The sequence below is a fragment of the Dipodomys spectabilis genome, unplaced genomic scaffold (assembly GCF_019054845.1).
Source record: "Dipodomys spectabilis isolate Male_0828 unplaced genomic scaffold, ASM1905484v1 ptg000197l, whole genome shotgun sequence".
Lineage (NCBI taxonomy): Eukaryota > Metazoa > Chordata > Mammalia > Rodentia > Heteromyidae > Dipodomys > Dipodomys spectabilis.
Window position 1 is genome coordinate 4,158,039 of NW_024870874.1, and position 25,375 is coordinate 4,183,413.

Genomic DNA, 25,375 nt, shown 5'->3' on the forward strand with positions numbered 1-25,375 from the left:
AAACAAAGGAAAAACTACATAAAACTTTAGTAAGAAGGGGTAGGACCTGGAAAAATAATGCAATGTATGAAGAACAAGAGTCAAAGATGAAGCCTTTTGAGTCAAAGATAAGACATTTTGGCTTGAGTAATAAATTGGGAGTCGTGCCATCCATTTGTACATGGACAGAAGGAATAAATCAATTTGGAGAGTAATGTGGGGGCTCTGATTTGAACTTGTTACCCCACGGTGGGGGGAGGGAGAGGATGAGGGGGAAGGGACGAGTACATGACTAATTACTTCTGCCTGAAGTCAGAGATATCTAGAGAGAGACAGACATTTAAAAGTAATCAGCTTCTTCTCTGGGAAAACACCAAATGGTGGATGACGCTGGTGCGGCAGGAGGGCCCGGAGGACCCGGGGAGCCCAGGCTTGGGAGGCTGTCAGTAGCAGCCTCCGGGGACGAGGTCGCAGGTTTGGGGCTCTTAGAGAGAGACAAGGCTGAAGACAAGGAATGGATCCCCATCACCAAACTGGGCCGCCGGGTTAAGGACACGAAGATCAAAGTCTTTGGAGGAGATCTCTCTTTCCTCCCTGCCCATCAAGGAGTCTGAGATTATTGACTTCTTCCTGGGGGTGTCACTCAAGGATGCGGATGCAGGGTTGAAGATAAGGCCCATGCAGAAGCAGACTGGAGCTGGCCAGCGCACCAGCTTCAAGGCATTTGTAGCCATTGGCAACTACAAAGGCCATGTCCATCTGGGTGTTAAGTGCTCCAAGGAGGTTGCCACTGTCATTCTAGGGGCCATCCATCATCGTGGCTCCATCGTCCCTGTGCGGGGATACTGGGGGAACAAGATTGGCAAGCCTCACACTGTCCCATGCAAGGTGACAGCCGCTGGGTTCTGTGCTGGTGCGCCTCATCCCCGCCCCCAGAGCACTGGGATCTTGATGTCAGCTCCTGTTCCTAAGAAGCTGCAGCTGATGGCTGTATTGATGACTGCTCCGCCTCAGCCAGGGGCTGTTCTGCTCCCTTGGGCAACTTCACCAAAGCCACCTTTGATGCCATCTCCAAGACCAACAGTTACCTGACCTCTGGAAAGAGACTGTATTCATCCAAATCGCCATATCAGGAATTCGCTTGATCATCGTGTGAAAACCCACACCAGAGTCTCCGCGCAGAGGACCCAGGCTCCAGCTGCGGCTACAACACACAATTTTATACAAGAATAGTAAAGTGAATCAAGCCTGTTTAAACAAACAAACAAACAAGAAGAGCAATCATTAGGATGTGGCTGAACTTCCGAATGAGAATAAGGTTACTGAAGGTCGTTGAGGGAACCGTCAGTGAAGAAGTCTTGGGGGTGAAAAAGTCTGGGGGTTGGGCTGGGAAGGTGGCTCAGTGGTAGAGCGCTTGCCTTGCATGCCTGAGGCCCAGGGTTCAATTCCTCAGCACCACATAAGCAAAAAGGAAAAAAAAAAGCCAGAAGAGGTGCTGTGGCTCAAGTGGTAGAGCGCTAGCCTTGAGCTGAAGAGCTGAGGGACAGCGCCCAGGCCCAGAGTTCAGACCCCACGACTGGACCCAAAAAAAAAAAAAAAGTCTGGGGTTAATATACCAAGCAGAAAAGGTGGTTTGGTAAAACATATCAAAATGCTAAGATGTATCCAGAGGAAACATAGATGGAAAACATAAGGTAGAAGAAACATAGATGAAAACCATAGGCCAAAGATGGAAAAAAGAATTAAAATCATAGATGGAGACCATAGGCCAAAGATGGAGAAGAGAAATAATTAATACATTCTCTAGAGATCAACTAAAATAATCTTCATTTTTGACAAAAGGGAGATCATTGGTGAGTCGGTAAGAAGATGATTGCCAATAAAGTGGATCACAGATTGCCATGGATAGGAAAAACAAAGAAAATTGGAAATCTGGAGACTAAATATGTATGGATACTTGTGTGTTGTCTTTGTGGTGTAGAACTGAGAAAGATTTCACTATTTAAAAAAAAAACTCTACAATATTCTGAGGGGAAAATGTCATTTAAGACACTGAAACCATAAATTTCACAGGATTGACAAGAAAAGGAAATCCAAAGGTAAAGGTTAGAAAGAGGATTATCTATTCCAGTTAGAAAGGAGACATCAGATACCAGTGCGCTTTAATGTGTATTGCAAATTTAAATCCCCACCCCATTTTTCTTACCAATCTTTATTGTTAGATCAAGGAATCATTGTAAGTAGTATAGAAGACCTAGAAATACCTATTATAAAACTGCATTACATCCATCTGAATTCCAAAACACACATATATATACATATGTGTATACATGTATGTATATATATACATGCACAAACATATATGTGTGCAACTTGTTCCATGAAAATAATTTGTTCTATTAATATACCAAGTCATACAGTAAACTTACTTTTAAAAAAATACTCTGTATGGGCTTGAGCCAGTACCTCACACCTTTAATCTTAGTTACTCTGGAGGCTGAAATCTGAGGTTCCTCGTTCAAAGCCAGTCTGAACAGCAAAGTTCATGATTCTTATTTCCAATAAAGTATAAAAAAATGCCAGAAGTAGAGCTGTGGCTCAAGTGGTAGAGCACTATCCTTGAGCAAAAGCAGCTCAGGACCAGACCTTGAGTTCAAGCCCTAGGATCAGGGTGCACGTGTGCACGCACGCGCGCACACACACACACACACACACACACACACACACACACACACACACACACTTTTCTGTATCATTAACCTCCAAAATTGTATCCAAAGATTCTTCAGTGTGGTAAGGAAAATAAAATAAATGACCCACTGCAAGTTTAAAACTGCTCTGAATTGTTATCATTTGTATTACAAGTGAATGAAATATTTGTTCATCAATACACCTGCAGGTGTTTTGATTTTTAAAATTATTTTTATTTAACATAAACTTTGTACACTACAATCCTCACTTCTGTGGCAGTGTTAAAAATCTATAATTTGGAGTAAATCAGCCTTTTTTAGGTTTACATCAAATAACAGAAGTTTGCTAAAAATAAATACCCTTCCTAATTAAATTCAAACTTACAAAATATTGTGAGATCATCACATAAAATAACTTATGTATTTGACATTTTTAATCAATCAAAATGGCTTTTTTATATTTTAGTAACTTCATTTATCAAGTATGGATTTTGAATCCACTCTAAGTAATGGGTATTTCCTGATAAACAGAAATATGGATTGCATTATAAACAGAATATTGATCAAAACAATTATTGCTTAGATTTCAGTTTCATGTCTTTATATATTGCAAATAGGCCTAATATTCTAAAAATGAAAGAATTGTAGTGTCCCTTTTTGTTTATTTATGGTAGTAGGCTTAACTTTCTGAATTTATAATTTAGTTGCCAATAATGTGCCCAAATTCTTTTATCAGAACTTCATAAGTTCCATTTGTGATCAATGTCCTGTCTATATGTAATTAAAACTGGGGATATGAATAGAAGGTGGTCATACTGTAATCTTGACATAAATGGTCTCAACTGCAAAAAGACTTGTGATGACGTCAGTTTTGCTTATCCAAACCTGAGGTAGATTTTTTTTCTTTCCTAAACTTGATATTTATTTATTCTTTTGACTTAAAAGTGAAGTTGGTTTTCCTTTCCTTTGATTAATGAAGATCTGGAAATAATATCCATCAATAGAATTTAAAAGAAAATGTAAATTATAATCAAGTCATTCCAATTTCTATTTAAGATTTTTAAATTCATTGGTCAAAAATATATTTTAGATGCCTCCTGTTAAGGGCAGGGCACTCTTCTTGTTAACTATGTACAGAAAGTATTTTAAATTATCAAGCTTATATTCTAAAATAAAAATATGACAGTAGTAATTTCCAATACAGACATTCAAAAGTACTGAGCAATCAAACTCCTTTGGGCGTTTACCCTTAAATTCATCTAATCACATTTTAAAAATTAAATCATTTTATTCTGGCATACAGAACATTAACTACATCACCTGTGGAAAGATAATGCAGAATAATACTTCAAGAGACTGAGCTCTCAATGTTAAAGAATACATATTTAAAGCAGTACTTGGGCACCCAAAATTACTAACAAAAGTTACAAATGGGCTCAAAAATTTACTCAAAACTACCAACGCACTAAATACATGGATTTTATTAATAGAGGGATTTTTAGGTATAGAATTTATAAACTGATTATAAAATAATCTTTTCCATAGGGTTTTGAACTTATAAAGATCTATGCAAGAACAAATCCAACATGTCTAGGGAGGAAGATTTTAGCCGAAAACAAACTAAAACAAACAAAAATTTTTGCATGACACAGGGTCTTGCTATGTGCATAGGCTGGCTGTGAGCTTGTAAATCTATTGCACTTGCCTTCAGGATTTCAGATAAGCACCATCTGCTCAGATACATAAAAGGTTTGAATAGCCTAACAAAAAGATGGATGGAGAAGAGAGAAGGAAGTTGACTCCTCAATTTATACTACAATGGTCTACACTTTAAAAAGAAGTTTTTAAGGCTGGGAATGTGGGACTCTGATGTTGTGCTGGCCTAGCATGCATGAAGCCTTGGGTTCAATTCCTCGACACCACATACACAGAAGAAGCCAGAAGTGGCAAGAGGCTCAAGTGGTAGAGTGCTAGCCTGAGCCAAAGAAGCTCAGGGACAGTGCCCAGGCCCTGATTTAAAACACCAGTACTGCCAAAAAAAAAGTTTTTAGATTTTATCATTTTTATGATTTTTAGCAAAGTACTATATGAGAAAAATTTGAATTTTTTTTGGGGGGGGGTCCAGTTGTGGTCCCTGAACTCTTGGCCTGGGCGCTGTCCCTCAGTTCTTCAGCTCAAGGGTAGCACTCTACCACTTGAGCCACAGCGCCACTTCCGGCTTTTCTTTTTTCTGCTTATGTGGTGCTGAGGAATGGAACCCAGGGCCTCATGCATGCAAGGCAAGCGCTCTACCACTGAGCCACCTTCCCAGCCCCAAAATCTGAAAATTTTTGTAGAAAAAATATTGTGATGGCATATCTTTTTAGAATAGTAAATTCTTGCCCTAAAATAATTCCTTTCACTCTAACTCCTTCATAAATATACAACATGTAAAATGACAGAGACAAGATTCTCATCAATTGTTGGATCTATATTTTAATTTTTAGGTAAAATTATGTATTACTGCATTGTTCTTATGTTCCTTCTCTTTACTGTGACATTATACTTTGAAGTTGTCAACTTTAATTTAGGATACCATCCCAAAGATTCATTTACAGTTTCTTTTATTTGAACAGAAAAATTCAATAAAGTAGGAAATCTATAACTTTTTAGTAAAAAAACTAGCTCAAGTTACATTTTTAGTGCAAAGACAGTTTTTGGTATTTTCTTTTCATAGAAATTATAAACTAAAAAGTTAGATTTATGGCTGTAAAACTGCTCTTTTAAGTGTAATAATATTAGTACTATTTGTAAAAATGCAGAATATATTTTTATGTTTGGCTTGCTGAGAGCCAATACATTTACTTAAGTTAATTTGCTGACACATTTTAAAGGATATTTTACTAAGCATTGCTTTTTTAACCAATAAATAAATAACTTTAAAACATGGATTTCCTGCTACATTATTTCTGAAACGATCATGAAACATTACACTATTTCATTTGGATAATGCTAATGTGAGCACTTATCCAAATACTGGAAATTCAAGTCAAGCTGTCACCAAACACAGAATTCTAAAACATGGGTAGTTTTATAACTTCTACTTTAATAACCTAAAATATCCAGAAACTGTTAATGTGTATTAAATGAAAAATTAATTTTTAACAATATTTATTCAAAGCATTAGGAAAATCATATTCAAAACATAAAAATAATTGTACTCTAACAATGCTGCATAGATAGTGGTATGCAATTTCCTTGACACTTTAAGAGACTTCTTCCTAACAAAAACTACAATTTTCAAGTCACCAGTAGAAAATGGTAGAGGCATTATTTCCTCTCAGGCTGATAAATTGGCTTCAATGGTGAAAAGTCATTTGAACAATGAAGACTAGTTTTATCTCCCAATAATATTCCTCTCTTATTTCTCAAAGATGAAAATTTAGAATCTAAGGATTATTGGATGGGAAAAAGAAATGAATTACTTCTTAGCATATACTTTAATCAGTGCCTAACATATACTTTAATCAGTGCCTGCTTTACTCTGACAAAACATTGAATTAAGTTTTAAAAATTACAGCCACACCATTATACTTAACAAAATGTCGATTATTCATGAATACTTTTTTCACATAATACATTATAGGTATACAAGAAAAATATGACCTATCTTTGACCTTCAATAGAAAAAAATACCACAAATGGGAATCTAAAAAACAGTTTTCATGGCAGAGCATTAACTCCACAGAGATCAAAATATTTTCTGAAAAGTTAAAATAGACTGATTTAGTCCATGAGAAATGGCTAAATTTCTTTTATAAGAATACTTCTTAAAAAGCAAAGCAATTTTTTTAGAGAGAATTTGTGGCTGGAAACGCTATTCATTAAGAAAACACTAAATTACCCTGAGAAAGACTCTTAAAATTACCAGTGTTTTCAGAGGCTTTAAACAATGCATGAAGGAACAACTTGCAGGCCCTTACCTGCATAAAAAATGTTTTGGCCTAAAAAGTAATTTTGGCTTCTCTGCTATACTGGTAACAAGTCACAACCAAGACATTTGAATGTGCTAGATTATCAGGGAATTTTGCAAATTTAGTATAAGCAGATCTCTGCCTTTTATAAGAATAGTTCTTCAAATGTTCTTGGAGGTCAACCTACTGTTCACAAACAAGAATCTTCTGTTAGTAAATTGGCAGTTTTCTTAAGAGGCACAAACATTTGTCTGGCCTACATTCTCTAATGTATGCCTAGAAAATAAGGCATTAATAATTTTTCAGTGGCCATTCCAGAGAAAACTTTTGTTATTTTTTCTGATCAGGCAAAGCAAACATTCCTGAGTGCACTGTTATTCATTTCTCTTGTACCTTTGGAGTCAGCATTTATGACTCTACTTACTTTTAAATAATTTTTATTCCCAACACCTTACAGTTGCCATAATTACTTGAAAAAGACAAAGTGAGAGCAGCTACAAAAAGTAGCAAGGTATCTTCCACAAATAAAAAATAAAGCATACAAAAAATGACAAGTTAATGATAATTGGTAACATGAACTTTGAATAACATTCCCCTCTTGGGGTTCAAATTAAGATTTGACAAGTTTAAAGCCTTGTCCTGTGTCCAGCACAGTTGGAAGAAACCAACTCATTTTCAGTCTTTTCAAGCACCTAAAACAAGTTTTGCAGATCCAAAAAAGGTTTAGACCACATAACCAATTTGCCAGATGCACTAATGGGTATGTAATACGAGGAAAGTGTAACATCCAATGCTTGGCCACATCACTTCCTGTTGGCAAGTGCAGAGTGTAGTCACTCCACCGTTTTGACACACCATATATTGCTTTCACAGTACGTCCTTTTTCAGTCCAGCAAATATTATTAATGGAGTTGCAGTTGTATTCTACCCAGTCTTTTGTGAAGTCACCCAGCTGTGGTGGGTCAGCCTCTTCGATATCTACTGTCTTTGCTAGCTCTGCTCCTTGCACTGCAATATACTGGTCATTAATCTTTCTCACTTCTTTTACCCAAGGGGTTGAATTCTCACTGTCCAATATGATGATAAGCCGGGAGCAAAAGGAACCATTCTTTTCTCTCCACCACTCTAAAAGTGTGTCAAGGCGAAGTATGTCTCCACCTGAGGACAAGAAAAACATTTAAATAAACAATAATTTATAAAGAATTTCATTTCTTCAAGTTCTTAGAATTAAATATGTAAGCAAAAAAAGCTGCTGAAAATTTTAAAGATATATCTAAAATGTGTTTTCAAAGGGTATTTTTCAAATAGATTTTCAAATCAAAGTTAAAAAAATTACTTATTACTTACACAAAACATGCTTCAGCTTTCAAAACAGTTTTATATACATATGCTCTTTAACTCATAATGGGGATAAATCCTCATAAACTCATTCTAAATTTAAAATGCTGTTAAGTCAAGATTCACTTAATAGCTCACCTACTGAAGATCATCAAGTATACTGTATAACACCAATTGACTGTGGCTGAGTGACTCTATCCAGAATCTCTAGAAGTTACCATATTAATATTGCTACCCTAATCAAAATTTGAAACACACTTTCTATTAATATGCTATTTCTATTAATATGACTTACGCTGTTAGAAAGCAGGGGGAAAAATTAGATGAATTGCTGCAAGTAGAGGACCATAGTAAGATTTAGTAAAATAAAAATATATACAAAAGCAAATATTCTATCTTAGGGTAGCAAACTATAGCTCTCTGAAAGCTGTAAAGTTTGTTTTTATATAGGTGAAAAAAATCAAACTTTTGTGACAAATAGAAATTATAGGAAATTTAAATTTCACATGATTGCCAAAATTAACACTTGATTATGCTTTGAAACAATAAACTAATAATTTTTAAATGTTCTTTACCATATTGTTTCTCTAAAGAGACTAATCATGAAGCATACACTATTTTGGAAGATGATCGTGTAATTACTTAGGGAAATACTGGAAACCAAATTCAACCTAACACCAAACAGGAATTCCAAAACAAGGGTCATTTTTACAATCACACTTAGTCATATTCTGTCTATGGCTGCACTCACACTGCAAGGTCAGTGTTGAGCGGTGATCTTGTAGCCTAAAATGTATCAGTTCCCAAATACCTGGCTCTATATAGGAACTCTGATGACTTCTGTTCTAGATCAATTGATATATCAATGGTTCTTCATTGATAAGTAGGACCCTACTAAGTGAAAGAAAAATACATTCTTCTTGTATCAAGAAAAGTTTTAAGAATGAGTTTATATTGAAATCAGTCTGAACCTAAAATATTTAAAGAATTACAAAGAAATACAAAGAAATTACAAAGAAAGTGTAAAGCAAATAACCTAGAAACCTAATTTCCAGTAGGTAGGCTTTGTATCTCTCACATTACTTTCTGTCTCATTTTTACATTAATTTTCACTTTAAAGGATATAACATTTAAACATTAGTTATTTTGATGGGTATATATTTGTTTAATTACAGTATTTTATTAGTTTCTATGATTATCCACATAGATAAGACCTTATTTAATAGAGTACATTATGCCCATCCAAATAGAAAAAATATTGTGTAATGTTTTTAGACCAATATGGATGCTAATTTCTGTAAAATGTGTACTTAACATGGTAAACTTGTAAACTTTTTACAACTAAAGTTTCCAAAAATTCAACATATATATATATATATGAAAAGAATATCAGAGTTCTTAATGTACCATTAACACCAACTGCTTTTCTACATTCTGCTGTTATTTGAATGATAGACTTCTAGTATACTCCATAAAAAATGAAAAACAAAAAAGGTTAAGAAAAAAAAAATCACCAAACAAAACAGTAAAGTTCTGTTATTATTGTAGTAGCTGGCACTATTTTCTATTAGCTTCCCAAGAGTCATCTGGAAACAGAATATTTTGGAGTAACACCATTAAAACCACCTCTGGTAAAGCTAGTCACTACTCTGTATCATAAAGTAAGAACAAGACACTTAACATTCAGACAAGTATAATATAGTACTGTCCCATAATACTAAAAGCAAGCTCTTTTAGGTCAAGAGTACTTGACCTATATAATTTTATAGGTTTCTATATAATTTTTAGTTTTGTTTTCTAGTTCTGTATAGAATATCCTCAGTATTTTCATGAGGTGTGCACTGAATTTGTAGACCATTTGTGGAGTATACCATTTTGACAATATTTACTCTCCCAATCCATAAACGTAGACAGTCTTTCCATTCTAGTGTCTTCTTCAAATTCTTCAATGTTTGTACTTTTTATGGTAGAGGTCTAACTTAACTTTATTCTAGGTTTTTTGTTTTGTCCTTTTTTTTTTTTTGGTGCTGGACCTAGGATTTGAGCTCAGGGCAGGGTCCTGTTCTTGAACTCTTGTTTTGCTCAGAGCTAGCTCTCCATCACTTGAGATATAACCTCCACTTCCAGCTTTTCGGTAGTTAACTGGAGGTAAGAGACTCATGAACTTTCCTGTCCAAGCTGACTTTGAAACGGGTTCTTCAGATCTCAGCCCCCTGAGTGGCTAGGATTACTGGTGTGTGAGCCATAGCACCTGGCTTGTTTTGTCTCTTGTTAGACTACTATGAATGGCATTACACTAATTTCCTTATAAGAATGTTCGTTACTGGGGTATAGAAAAGTGTTTGTATGTTTATTTTATAGCCTGTTACTTTGCTGAAGGGTCTGTTCTTATTACTAAAGTGTTGCTTTGTCAATATCTCCAGAAAAATACCTTTTTTAATATCATCAAACATTTATTTTTCCATCTCATTTAATTTCTCTAGTAGAAATCAGAAGATGACACAGATTACAAGTGCTATTATGCACATTTTGTCTGCCACAAAGTATCACTGCTTCACATGACATGCACAACTATTTCAACATTCATTAGGTAATTTTACCCAATTCTCTTATATAAATGCTCTTTAGACATCAACAAAAAAAAGCAGCATTAAAGTTTTTAAATTGCTTCTCTTCTGTTTTGTTTTGCCTGTTTTCTTATATGAATAGGTTCTATACTGTGTTTGGCTTTTGGCCCAGACGCAAAGTACTTACATTTATGTCAGAAAACAGCCATCTGATGCATTTCAAGTAATTGAGACTGCTTTTTAAAGGCTTTGTTTATCTGTAATAAACTGCTTTATAGATTATCTACACTTTTTCATTTATTTCTATCTCTCTTATAATCATCATAATTGTTTTTTACCCTAAAGCAAAGAGACAAAAATACCAGGCTTCATATTATGAAACACCATAAATGTAGGAAGACTATTCTAAAAAGTACTGTGAGTAAAAGTGGGGGACAAAAGAGAGGAAATTTTATTTCCCATAGTATTGGGACCTGCTTTTAACTTGTAACTAAAGTAAAATCCAGTCATGATGTTTTTTACTTCAAAAGTACTAGAAAAATAACTTTGAGAAATTATCAGGGCTTAAAGTTCTTTTTCACCTGGTTTGGCATAAAGCATTTTCTTCAGAGTAGAGGTGTTCAATTCTATTTCAAGACAGAATTGGTCTTAGAGGGCTGTGTTGAAGGCAGGCCTGGGTATAGACTTACTGAGAAGTGTTCTGGCTCAATCTCCATACCTGAAAGTGAGCCAGGGTGCCTCAGGCCAATTGCTTACACCATGGTAAGCAATTGCCTTACTGTGCATAAGGGAGGGCTGTGCCAAGCTATGCTTCTTATTTTTATCTTATTTTTTACAATAATCTGAGATAGAGTTACACAGGAACAAATTTTCTTGGACAGCACAGGAATTGTATAATGGTCAATTCCTTGGTAGGATGTTTCAAAAAATATAAAGGCATCATTCCTGAACGGGATGACTACATCTTTACCAAAATTATACCTTTAAATTTTTTCATAGTTATTCTGTCTAACAATACTGATTTATAAATGATTTATCTTGGTATCTTTTACTTTTCCTAGGAAAGAAGAAAGCTGATATAAACAGCAGTAAAGCCTAAAGCCTAAATTTATTTCCAAATCTACCTTAAAATATTTGAAATAAATTTCATAATACTGAAGACAAAAAAAGTAAAGTTTTTGAGAAATATTAGAGCATAAATTTTTCATGTAAATACACACAAAAAGCTTACTTTCAAAATTATTTTCTTACACAGATGACTATGGCAGTGCACATTTAAGGACTTCAAAATACTAGTCAATGACACTGGCTTCTAAAACATGTAATCATATTCAAGAATATGGTTTTTAATACTTTAAAGGAAACTTTAAGTCTCAAACAAAGCAGACTTTTTCTCTATAAATTCTACAATATTCAAACCTTCGTTATACATTACTAAAAATAAAACAGTCAAATGAGAAACTGAATGAACAGGTGTACCTTCAGAATAGTAAAACTGACAAAGGTGGATTTACCTGCTAGTGCCCACTCTCCTGAGCCATGGGTGTGCCCACTATAATATAAAACATACGTATCATGTCTAGGTCCATCTACAGTCCGAAGTTCAAGGAAAGCTTTTAATTTGGAATGTAGAGTATCAAGAGATAGTCCACTCGTGGAATAATCACATCCATAGGTCTCAATCATATGATATGCAAAAAATCTTTGGATGGCATTCAGCATACCAGTAGATCTCAAATTTAACTCCTGTACATGTTCTGGTGGAAGCAATGTTGGCTGACCATCAGGACTGAAGAAGAAGAAAAGAAATTATTTGCAGGTTTAGCAAGTATTCTATGTCACAAAACCTGGCTTCCAAAAATTCAATTCCAATCAATAGAACAACAGCTAAAGGCTAGGAGAATACTTTTTAGGTAGATTGTATGTCAACTTTTATCTAAGATAGATTATTCCTTATGTTAATTTTCTTACTAAGTAATAGGAATAATTTTCAAAGGTAGGAATATACTATTTCAAGGACACCTGGAGAAAAATTTTTATTCTTCAGAATAAAGTTACAAACTAAAATATAGATGCTGAAAAACACAGGGTGTTTATAAACTTGTGCTCAAATTGCACCAACTTAAGATATATAATGGTAGGAGAAATTATCTACTTGTAAATATAATTTAAAAATGATTATTAAAATTTAGGTCCAAGTCAGGTGCCGGTGGTTCATGCCTGTAATCCTAGCTATTCAGGAGGCTGAGATCTGAGGATTGATCATGGTTCAAAGCCAGCCCAGGCAGGAAAAGCCATGAGACTCTTATCTCCAATAAACCACCAGAAAACCAGAAGTGGCACTGTGGCTCAAGTGGTAGAGTGCTAGCCTTGAGCTGAATTGCTGAGGGACAGCACCCAGGCCCAGAGTTCAAGCCTCATGACTGACAAAAAAAATAAATAAATAAAGGCCCATTATCTTATAACACTGTACTAATTAAAGACTTAGATAGGATCCTGGAACATAGGATACCCAAGTAAACACATTAACTAACTTTTATACTTAGCAGAAAGGAAATACTATCCAGAACAGGAATTTATTTCTCTTAGGAATGTGGAAATTTTTAAATTTTTTGCTTCATGTGCTATCAATACCATTCTAGAAACACTTGAGATTTTATTAAAGTAAAATATTCTGTTCCATATTTGGAACACTTAATGGTCACAAAAACTAAAAGAATAAGTGATATACAAAAATTGTAACAGAATCTAACTGCATATTACTATTTCCACACACTGTTTCTTTAGAATTGCTACATCTTACTTTGTGGGACGCTTTCACTTTTCATCACAAATTTCAACCTTTTTTCAAATCTTTAACATAAAAGAATGAACTATTGGGGAGCTTTAGAAAATATTCAAAATAAAGATAAAAACACTATTAGGTTTAAATATATCCTTTCCATACCCCAGAGAGCTATGAAGAAAACATGGACATCAAAACTCACTAGTGGCAAAGAACTATTTTAGATACTTAAATATATTTAGATATTTAAATATTTTAGGAATATTCAAATTCATATAGCTTACCCACACATTTTGGGGTAAAAATATTTGTAATAAATCTGTAATCAAATAATTCAAGTTCATCACTAATCTTTTGAATTTCAGGTGATTATATCATGTTTCAGAGTGCAGAAAGCTCTTCAATTCAAATTCTCATTAGCTCTTCATTAAAATTTTGTTTGAAATGGGCAGAATAGATACTGCCATTAAACTTAAGGTTCATAGCACCTAAACACAGTCCAGTACATACTCTATTTTATATCATTTTGATTCCCACCAAGTTTTCTTAAGATATGGAGCTCTCCATGAAAATTTTTTTCATATTTTCTCATTTCTACCTATGATATAACCTAATCATACTTAATCAAGATATTTAAATTTAACCCCTTAAGATTCATTATTATTAGTGATAGTTTTCTAAAATCTTGGACTAAAGAAGTACAGAATGGAAAATTACATCTTAAAAAGTTTTGAAAAATAAACTGCCATATTTTATATTCATACTTATACAATTACTAAGAAAATGTTATGAATCATGAAGTTAGTACTAACTATACTAAGTTCACAATACCTGCAGAAGTTGGTAGGAATAACAATAGCATAGCCAACAGATGTTCCTCCTAAACAGTTACCCAGTTCATGGAAGAGCCCATGGGCCATGGATTCCAATGGCAAAACTATAAGAAACATGCTCAGGAAGATTCCATTTGTTGTCTAAAAGAAATAAAAAAAAAAAAAAAAAAAGATGCTACATAGTATGTGTAAGTATATTCAGATACAAGCATTCTACCCCTATTTCATGAATAAAAACAGTAATGATAATTTAAAAACAAGTATAAAGTTAAAAGAGACATACATGGATGAGCTAACTTATAAAACTTACAGATATCTTTAAATTTTTTAGAAGCAAAACACATTACATCTTATTTCTTAAAATTTGTGAAATAACTGTTACATTAATCCTAAGTAAAACAGTGTTAAGCAGTCTAATGGATGGTGTTCTGGTCCTGGATTAATGCTGATTATAAAGGGCTTGAGGCTATTAGTTATATCTTTTAATCACCCATCTCTCTTCTTTCCTTCCCTCCTTCTGCTATGGGAGACGTAGTTCCTTAGCAGATGTCAACACATTGATACTGAGCTTTCTAGCTTTTTTGGGGCTTGAACTCTGGGCCTGGGTACTTTCCCTGCGCTCTTCAGCTCAAGGTGAGTGCTCTACCACTTGAGCCATAGCATCACTTCCGGTTTTCTAGTGGTTTATTAGAGATAAATCTCACGGAGTTTCCTGCCCAGGCTGATTTTGATCTATGATCCTCAGATCTCAGCCTCCTGAGTAGCTTGGATTACAGGCTTGATACACCAGCGCCTAGCTCTAGCTTTTTTAACTGCCATAAATTTCATTCCCTTATAAACCAAATGGATTAAGTAATAAAATAATTAATAAGAGTATTAAGAGTGTTTCTCTTCTCATCTAGACTATAATGACTCAATGCTGTAGAAAAAGAGGTATGGTGGGGGGGAGATAGGAAGGGATGGTAAGGGGAAACAAAGGAGGAGGCAACAATGCTTGATAAGAAATGTACTCATTACCTTGCTCATGTAATTGTAGCCCCTCTGTACGGTATTTTCACAATAAAAAATTTTTAAAAAAGAAATAATGAAATATGAGCAGCAGATTCAGCAGTTTTGAAAACTCACTGCTCCTATATCAAATGAAGTAATATGGCTGATCCCACTATCTTATTAGAAATGAATCTGTTCTCCACTTTTAGATTTCATTTCTTCCCTGGATATAAGGCTGATGATAAGACATCTGTCATACCCAGTGATTGCCAATCCTTCCCCAACAGAGAAATCAGCTATGATTATTGTGTCTCTGATTTGGGTCAAAAGGTCTTTTTACAAAAAAGCTGCCTCAAACTCTGGTAGAATCTAGAAATGACAATTGCTGGCAAGGAAAGGCATGAGAAAATCTCATGTGCAAGATTTCAAAAGCAGAACTTATAAGAAAGCACCATGGAGAATGTTTCCATAAGTATCTGGATGCTTTCCCTCTTTTATCCTTTTCTGAATTATCAATTATCATAAAACCCTATATCTGAACTGCAAAGTTAGCAGCAAATGTTATGGTACTGTCTTTCTAACTAACTTATTTTAGAAAAAAAAATTAAAAGAGGAAAGAAAATAGCACATTCAATGAACATAACACAAACTGTAGAAAACAACAGCTGTAATGTTGCACTTTAAAGTTGTAATGAGATTATGAACAAAACACAACAGAAGTAAATGGTAAAATTCCAGCTCTCTGATGTAAATGACTTAGAATGATACTCTTGGCTAGTTCTAACATTCTAAACTTGGTAAACTATAGAAAAGCAAAGCTATTCTATATTATTACATAAAGACTCGGTTATGACATACAACGATTTACAAAAGAAAGGTAAATGATGAATTGGATTATACTATTTCTATTTTCATGAATCCTGCCCACAGCTGACAAACTGATATACTAAAAAAAGCTTTTTTTTTTCTTGGTATTTTGGATTCATTACTGGAAAGTTGTTCCAGTGCAAATCCATGAAAGAACATGTTAATGGGACAATGAGTAACTAATAAAAAATCTGAAAATGAGAATCAAGCAACATACTGAGTATTCCTTACAGTTTGGTGCCTCTTTGATGATCCCCATAAAATAAAATTAACTTGTCAAAATTATGTTCAGTGCTTCAATTCCATGAAGAATAAAGAAGCACCCAAAAAGAATCTCCTTTTGAAATCATGACTCTGTACAATCCTAATTTCAACACTTGAAGCTACTATTTTACCACATATCACAGATACTAATAATTTAAAAAACAATAATCACCTTACCTGCCAGGAAACTGCTCCTAAAATTGCTGTTGCAAGAAGACTAAAAAAAACTAATCGCTCTGAAATTAAGCAAAAATGACGCATTCCTTTGGATGCCATGATTCTATCAAGGCTATTGTTTTCTGCCCTGTGGTTAAAATATACTTTATGGCAGTCATTTAATTTGGTATGGAATCCCCAAAGAGTTAAAAGAAAAATAATATGGCAAATCATCCAAAAAATTCCAAAAATGGAAAAGCCTGGTATTACAAAATACCAGAGATGAGTGTCTCTAAGTTTAAATGCTGAAAGGATAAAAAATGTAAGCTCAATCATTCCAATGGAAACAACCGAAAGTCTTCTGCAAATTCTTCCACGGTACAAAAAGGGTTTCCACCTTTCTATTACTGAGAGTCCACTAAAATATATGTCAAGGAAAGGATCAGTAACCAGACAAATAAAAAAACACGCGAAAGCAACTGCATTTTTTGGAGTTTCCAGTGAAAAAAAAAATAACAATACTGCAAAAATAATTAAATTTGGAATAGCTAGGAAAGATTTCATTCTCAGGTCAATAATCAGCAGAGCCAAAGCTACAACAAGTAAAATGACACTCAGAGACATTTCTACCAACATAGTTGTGCTGGCAATGGCAAATCCAACGAGTTCCAGAAATTCTACTGTGGTTAATAAAGTGGGTCGATGACGGACATAACCAGAAATTCTCTCCACTAAAGCGCATAATATCCTTAATACTATGGAAGTTAGAAGCAGGTATTTTGTTGATTCTTCTTTCACATCATTCTTAAAGGATGAATTATCAAGAAAACACAGAAGCCCAAGCAAGAATCCAAACCAAAGATTGGAGAGACTTAAACTTGCTGCTTCCATTGAAAAATAATAATAGAGGATGCTGGCAATTCCAAGAACAAAAAGACCAAGGATAAAAATTACCAAAATTAGGGAATTTGCTGTTTTTTCCCATCTTACATAAAGGCCTAAGCATATAGCTACTAATAAGTTGATTCTGGCCAAATAGCCAAGATACCGCACTGAGGAATGCATGTTTGCTTCTCTATTTACTTCTTCCAGTCTTGTCATTGCTAGATAGAGACAATGACTAAAGCAGTAACGCAGTGATTTACACATGTACTCTGGCAATTCAGGTTTTTTCCCCACGTTACAAAATTTAGCTTCTTGTATTTCATTCAACAAATCCAATGACTTGATAACTCCTATTCCACATTTTCTCAGAATTTTTCTTTTTAGTGATCTAAAAAGAAGAAGAAATTTTTGAGCATTAATTTTACACAATATTTTATGACATTCTTCTTTATACAAAATAATAAGAGACAAAGGTTTTCTGCAATCCAGTTTAAAATTTGATTTGAACATCTTAACAGTCAGTAACTGTTGTTTCTGGCTCTATAGTTATCAGAACTCAACAGTTAAAACTCAACAGTTTGTCAAATAAGAAATGCTTATTTCCTACTCATCCTGCTAAAACTGCATGACTAAATCACCACCAATGTATCCTCCCCTTCCAGAGATGAAGAAGAAATTTGAATTTGTCTAATCCACTTTCTTTTCCATGTTCAATCTGGTGTAAATAGTAGCATATGTTTCCAGTACAATAGAAAGCTACAAAGTAATTAAATACAATCAGGAACATCATCAGTACCTCCAATTTGAAAAGTACTAGTACACAGAAATAGCAATAGTTACACCTGACTAAAATCCCTACATCTTTTAACAAGGCAGTTCTAAAATATGCTAAAATCTCATTCTTTATATTCTTTAATAGTTACCTAAAAATAAAATTTAACTATAATAAAATTACCTATTCCCTAATCTTGAACCATAACATCCCCTATACTTTTATCTCTGAAGTACATTACTGTAATAATCAACTTAATTTTAAATCTAAATACTGTATCTGTAGCAGATCAAGTCCTGAACCTCTTAAGACAAAAACTTAAGAAGAAAACAAACTAGAATATTGACCAAGATAAAAATAAATGAAAAACTTTTTTGATTCTTCCAAGCAAGCAAGCAAGCAAGCAAGCAAGCTGGTACTGGTGGCTCATGTCTGTAAACCTAGCTACTCAGGAGGCTAAGATTCTGAAGATCATAGTTCAAAGCCAACCTGGGCAAGAAAGTGTGTAAGATTCTTATCTCCAATTAACTACCAGAAAACCAGAAATGAAACTGTAGCCCAAAGTGGTAGGGCAGTACTAGCCTTGAGCAAAAGAGCTCAGGAACAGCAGCCAAGCGCTTAGTTCAAGCCACATGAGTTAACAGCAACAAAAAACAAACAAAAGAAGCAAAAGGAAAAGAAAAAGCTATTGGACCTAGGTTAGAGGATCCAGATAATTATCTCAACTTCAGTGACTCCCCACAAGTTCCACCTAAACTATGCTAACCTATGACATTGGTGAAAACAATGATTAAACAATCCATTAGGGAAATCTTCAAAATTTACAGTATGCTGTAAAAAAACAAAACAAAACAAAACTCATCTATTGCAATAGCTTATGGTCACACAATATTCAAGAATTCAAATATTCAAAAAGTAATTTGAGGGCTAGGGATATCTCAGTGGTACAAAGCTTGTCTACCAATTACAAGGCTCTCGGTTTGATCAACATCAACACACACACACCACATCAACACACACACACACACCACATCAACACACACACACACACACACACACACACACACACACACACACACACACACACACACACACACACACACACACACCACTATTCCGTGATTACTTTATACTTTCTTAAGCAGCAATATAAACAGAGTGAACAAAAGAAACAAAAGATAAGCTGGAATTAACCCTAAAGTACTCATTTGGATGGAAAAGTATGTTACTGAAGAACCTTATGGTCTCTGGAGTGTTATTACTAATTCTACTTCCATATATTCAGTAAGTGTATTTTTATAACTAAACCTATGTAAATGCCTAAGTATTCTAATTGATTTTCTTCCATTCTCTAAAGTTAATGCAATGTGAGTATTTCTGCCTCTTGTAGCATCTCATTCTTCCCTTTTATCTTTTACTCTTTAGCACTTTAAAACAGTACAATGGCGAATAGGAAAGAAACACAACTACCAAACCAAAACAATTCTTGTTCATCCCCATCTCTTTTACGAAGTTCAATCATCTGCCCTCTTTACTCCTTATCCACTCATTTCAAAACACTAACAGGGGGTACGCACTGTACCAATGCCCTTCTGGGTTCCAAAATGATAGGCAAATTCCTAAACATAATGGACAGGAGACTGAATTCGACCTCCTTGAGCCACTCCCTATTCCTTTTGCTTTTGTATACCATCTTTACCCAGGCTGACCTAAAAACAAGATCCCCCTACCTACACTTCCTGAGTATCAGATTATAGATGTGATATACCATATCGGGCCAATCTACACATTCTTTAAATAACCTCTAACATTATTGAATCTTCTCATCTTTTGAATCTTTTCTTTCTATAGCTTTCAAAGGCCAAATATCCAGATTTTTTAATAATTCATTGGTCTCTCCTTCATGTTTTTCTTGAAGGTTCTTCATTCTAGGCTCATCTTTTGGATACTTAATTCCAAGCCTAGACATTTTCTCACTATATATTATTATATTTGAGAAATCTCAATTATTGCCATTATCTTGAATTATGTAATTTAATAAAGTGCAATATATCACATTATAAAATATTTGCACCCACCTTCTTAGTGGCCAAAATCACATGTCAGGTAGTTTGAAATGGCTAATTTACAAACTCCCAATTCTGATCTTCCACAAAATAAGTATCTCAGAGAATAAAATAACAAAATGATAAACCTTTACAACCCTTTCAGTTGGTCTGTCATCATTAATGATTTAGTAGACAACTATTCTTGAGGCAGGTAAAACTGGGCACAGAAAAAGCAATCATTATATAGGGAAAGCTAACTAGTGATGGCAAAGTACAATTATTTTGTAAGTCATTAGTCTGGGCACAGAAATAAGTAGTAAAACATGTTTAGTATGTGGCTGGTTGTGTGTTCAAACCTTGGCAGTGCTCCCCCAAACACACACATGAAAGAAAAGGACCAAATATTAACTTTCTTATCTTCTTCATCAACTGCCATTTTAACCTCCTGTCTGTTTTTCTCCTTAAATGTCTTTTTATTTTGGAGGTTTGAACTCAGGGCCTGGGTGTTACTCCTGAGCTTCTTTTGCTAGCATTCTACCACTTGAACCACAGCTCTACTTCTGTTTTTCTTTTCTTGTTTTGTTTTTTTGTAGGTTTTAGTAGCTATAAGAATCTCACACATTTTTCTGCCCTGCGTGGCTTAGAACAAGATCGTTATATCTCAGCCTTCTGGGTAGCTAGGATTAGTCATGAGCCACCAGTGCCCAGCATTCCCAAATAGTTCTTAAATATTCCCTCAACTTCTTATCACCCAGGCCACCACACCAACTTTGGACACCATTTCTTGTGACTGAATGTTTCCTTTTTTTTTTTTTTTGCCACTTCTGGGACTAGAAATCATGGCCTGGGCACTGTCCCTGAGCTTCTTTGGTTCAAGGCTAGCACTCTACCACTTGAGCTGCAGTGCCTTTTCTGTGTATATGGGACTGAGGAATCAAACCCAGGGCTTCATGAGTGCTAGGTGAGTACTCTTCCACTAAGCTACATTCCCAGCCTTGAATGTTTCCCTTTATATACTCCTGCCTTTCTTTTTAAAACCAAAATTTAATCTCTCAGCTATGCAAAACACCTCTCTCATGGCTTCCCATCACCCTTAGCAATACGGTCTAAACTCCTTACAAAGCCTTTATAAAGTATCTTACATTGGACCACTCTTCCTCTCATGCTGTATTCTGGACAGGCTGACATTTCAGCTCTGAACAACATGATTACTTTCCCTCTCCAAGTACATTCCTTTCCCTCCTCCTGGGCCTACCTGTCCTTACAATTGACTTACTGTTACTCCTCAGGCTTCAGCTTAAATCAATTTATTAGGTACACAATCCTGTGCTCCACTCTGTGATCCCTGTACTTCCTCTATAATAGTAAAGTCTTCATTCGTTTAATGTCTGCATTGGTCCCTAGGTCACAAGATCCCTGAAGATCTCTTATCTTCCGTAAAATATATCCAGTGTGTAGTGGAAAGTTTGGCATCTAATAGATACCAACAATAACTTGTTGAAAAAAAATAATACTGGGCACAGGTGGCCCATGCCTGTAATCCTAGCTACTCAGGAGGCTGAGATATGAGGACTGCAGTTGAAGTCAGCCCTAGCAGAAAAGCCTGTGAGACTCTTACCTCCAATTAACTACTAGAAAGCTGGAAGTACAGTTGTGGCTCAAGTGGTAAAGCACTAACCTTGAGCACAAAAGTTCAGGGACAGCACCTAGGCCCTGAGTTGAAGCCCCATTATCTGCATAATGATAATAGTTAACAATAATAAACAACTACAACTACCAGTAATGCTAGTCAGATATTAATAACGCACATGAAATAACTTGTCTTATATATCATAGTCACAAGTAGTAAAGCTAGAGGAGATTCCAGGAATTGTTAGTTTGTTTCTCTTTCCACTTTACCCAGGCCTTCATTTAATTCACCCCAGTTTCTTCCAGACCAGGTAAATCCTCTCTCCACGCCCTAATTCTAGGCAATGGACTCAAGACCCATCATGAATGCCCTTATCTCTCATTGGCAATCTACTGCCGTTCCATCTAAGACAAATGCCTATGGCTGATAGAACCATGCTGAGAAGCCAGGCTCAGGAAGTGCCAACTCTTTTGTTTCCATGAGTTTGCGGCAGGTACTCTGTAAAGCCCATTTCTTAAGGTTGACCCATTCTAACAATGAGATGTACAAGACACTATGTTGAAAACGAACTTTACAAGTTAGGCTGTGGGGGGGAGAGGGAGGGTGGAGTGTAGTTGTGGAGGTGGGAGGGAAGGGATGGTAGGGGAAAAACAAAGGAGGAGGCAACCGGTAAGGGGTAAGGGGAAAGTGATAGGAAATGTACTCATTACCTTGCTCATGTAACTGTAACCCCTCTGTACCGTATTTGCACAAAAAAAAAAATTTATAAAAAGAAGAAAAAGTTGGCACCGGCAACATCGAAGTCCTCACAGGCACAGTCCTTTCTCCCCTCCCTAGGGTGAAGGGGAGGTTGGGCCGGAGCTCCTCCAGCAGCCCCTCAACTCTGGGGGGGGGGGGGGGGGGTGGAGAAGGAGAACACAATGTGGCGGCCAGTACCCCTCAACTTTAGAGGGAAGGAAGACACAGTGTGCTGGCCAGCTCAACTGTGGGAGGAAGGAGGACACAATGTGGAGGCCAGCACCTCTCCACTGTGGGGGGGACACGGGGGTGGCGGCCGCACCCCTCCACTGTGGGGGGGACACGGGTGGCGGCCAGCACCTCTCCACTGTGGGGGGGGGGGGACACGGGTGGCGGCCGCACCCTCCACTGTGGGGGGACACGGGTGGCGGCCGCACCCTCCACTGTGGGTGGGGGGGGACACGGGTGGCGGCCGCACCCTCCACTGTGGGGGGACACGGGTGGCGGCCGCACCCTCCACTGTGGGGGGACACGGGTGGACACGGGGTGGTGGCCGCACCCTCCCTGTGGGGGGACACGGGGGGACACGGGTGTCAGCCGCACCCTCCCTGTCGGGGGACACGGGGGGACACGGGTGGCGGCCGCACCCGCCCTGTGGGGGGACACGGGGTGTCAGCCGCACCCTCCCTGTGGGGGGACACGGGTGGCGGCCGCACCCTCCCTGTGGGGGGACACGGGTGGCAGCCGCACCCTCCCTGTGGGGGGACACGGGTGGACACGGGTGGCGGCCGCACCCTCCACTGTGGGGGGACACGGGGGGACACGGGTGGCGGCCGCACCCTCCCTGTGGGGGGACACGGGTGGACACGGGTGGCGGCCGCACCCTCCACTGTGGGGGGACACGGGGGGACACGGGTGGCGGCCGCACCCGCCCTGTGGGGGGACACGGGGGGACACGGGTGGCGGCCGCACCCTCCCTGTGGGGGGACACGGGGGGACACGGGTGGCGGCCGCACCCTCCACTGTGGGGGGACACGGGGGGACACGGGTGGCGGCCGCACCCTCCCTGTGGGGGGACACGGGTGGACACGGGGGTGGCGGCCGCACCCTCCCTGTCGGGGGACACGGGGGGACACGGGTGGCGGCCGCACCCTCCCTGTGGGGGGACACGGGGGGGACACGGGTGGCGGCCGCACCCGCCCTGTGGGGGGACACGGGGGGACACGGGGGGACACGGGTGGCGGCCGCACCCGCCCTGTGGGGGGACACGGGGGGACACGGGTGGCGGCCGCACCCTCCCTGTGGGGGGACACGGGGGGACACGGGTGGCGGCCGCACCCGCCCTGTGGGGGGACACGGGGGGACACGGGTGGCGGCCGCACCCTCCACTGTGGGGGGACACGGGGGGACACGGGTGGCGGCCGCACCCTCCCTGTGGGGGGACACGGGTGGACACGGGGTGGCGGCCGCACCCTCCCTGTCGGGGGACACGGGGGGACACGGGTGGCGGCCGCACCCTCCCTGTCGGGGGACACGGGGGGACACGGGTGGCGGCCGCACCCGCCCTGTGGGGGGACACGGGGGGACACGGGTGGCGGCCGCACCCTTCCTGTGGGGGGACACGGGGGGACACGGGTGGCGGCCGCACCCTCCCTGTGGGGGGACACGGGGGGACACGGGTGGCGGCCGCACCCGCCCTGTGGGGGGACACGGGGGGACACGGGTGGCGGCCGCACCCTTCCTGTGGGGGGACACGGGGGGACACGGGTGGCGGCCGCACCCGCCCTGTGGGGGGACACGGGGGGACACGGGGGGACACGGGTGGCGGCCGCACCCTTCCTGTGGGGACGACGCGGCGGCAGCGGGCCGCGGACCCCACGCCCTCCGCCCTCCGCCCTCCGCCCCCCGCGCCGGCCCCCGCCGCGGCCGCGAGGCCGGCGGGGCGGAGCCTGCAGCCGCACGACGCGGGTCCGGGGCGGCGTCAGGTTCCGGGTCCCACCGCCCACCCGAGGCCCGTACCTGACTCGGCCCCGTCACACCGCTCTGACAAGGCTCCCGCGCCAGCAAACTGAGCAGGGGTTGAGCCTACGATCTAACCCCACGAGGTGCCGAACCCCGGCAAGGGAGGACGCCAGGCCGCGCCGACTAGTTTAAGCCGGTCTCGGTAGAAACTTTCTCCGTTACCAGCCGGGCTTCGGCCGCCATGTTTGCACCGCCGAATCCGCGACGGTACGGATCGCTGTCGGGGTCAAACCGAGCAGCGCGCTTCCGTCCTGCGCCCAGGTTCCTCCCCATTCTAAGCTGGGGCCCAGGTGTGCCTGTGTTCCCGGTGCCTGCCGCCCCTACCTGGGAACCAGCCTCGCTGGGGCCACCTGGAAGGCACAGCGGAGGGCAGAGGGAAAATAAAACAATCAAACCAAGAATCAGGCTCCTTATGCATCTGCATCCAGGTCACTCCCTCCGAGTGAACTAAAAGAGGTGCTGTTTGCACTGAGTGTAGCCTGTGCATAGGGATTATAAGTACTACAGGTGTGGCAGCTTCTTGATACACTTGGGCTAATACAGCACTGTGTCTGCCTGCTCACGCCCACCATCAGAGCTCAACTCTCTTAGCCCTACCTGCATTTCTAATTAAATCTATCATTAAATCTACTCATTATTTTCAGTGAAAATTAATCTTCACCCAAAATAGAGCACAGGCAAGTAAGAACTTAAAGCCAAGGAGTGAATGGACGGAAAATTAGTGAGAGGAAACATCAGGCATAAATGAGATATTGAGTAGACCACACCTCAGATCATCATCACCGTTTTTTGTTTTTTTGTTTTTTTTTTTTGAGGGGGAGCGGGTGGGAAGGTCTTGGGGCTTGAACTCAGGGCCTG

The 25,375-nt window shown here is 38.9% G+C and overlaps 1 protein-coding gene and 1 pseudogene across 1 annotated transcript; one reads left to right on the forward strand and one right to left on the reverse strand.

The window, feature by feature from the left end:
- Nucleotides 1-356: 356 nt before the first annotated feature.
- Nucleotides 357-1,212, forward strand: LOC122121758 (annotated as a pseudogene).
- A 3,906-nt stretch (nucleotides 1,213-5,118) lies between these two features.
- Tmem168 (transmembrane protein 168) lies at nucleotides 5,119-24,717 on the reverse strand. Its single transcript, XM_042695925.1, has 5 exons — nucleotides 24,515-24,717; nucleotides 16,444-17,695; nucleotides 14,144-14,286; nucleotides 12,042-12,316; nucleotides 5,119-7,780 (listed from the first exon to the last, which is right to left on the reverse strand). The coding sequence occupies exons 2-5, from the start codon at nucleotides 17,569-17,571 to the stop codon at nucleotides 7,233-7,235; spliced, it is 2,094 nt and encodes a 697-aa protein (XP_042551859.1). The 5' UTR covers nucleotides 17,572-17,695; nucleotides 24,515-24,717; the 3' UTR covers nucleotides 5,119-7,232.
- Nucleotides 24,718-25,375: the final 658 nt, after the last annotated feature.

What these genes read in the sequence shown, in the direction of transcription:
- Tmem168 (XM_042695925.1), bottom strand. Translation starts at nt 17,571, where the DNA reads ATGTGTAAATCACTGCGTTACTGCTTTAGTCATTGTCTCTATCTAGCA. An exon ending in TAGGAGCAGTTTCCTGGCAG is followed by an intron (nt 14,287 to 16,443) that starts GTAAGGTGATTA and finishes TATTTCTTTTAG; the next exon opens with ACAACAAATGGAATCTTCCT. An exon ending in AGGAGAGTGGGCACTAGCAG is followed by an intron (nt 7,781 to 12,041) that starts GTAAATCCACCT and finishes TCTTGTCCTCAG; the next exon opens with GTGGAGACATACTTCGCCTT.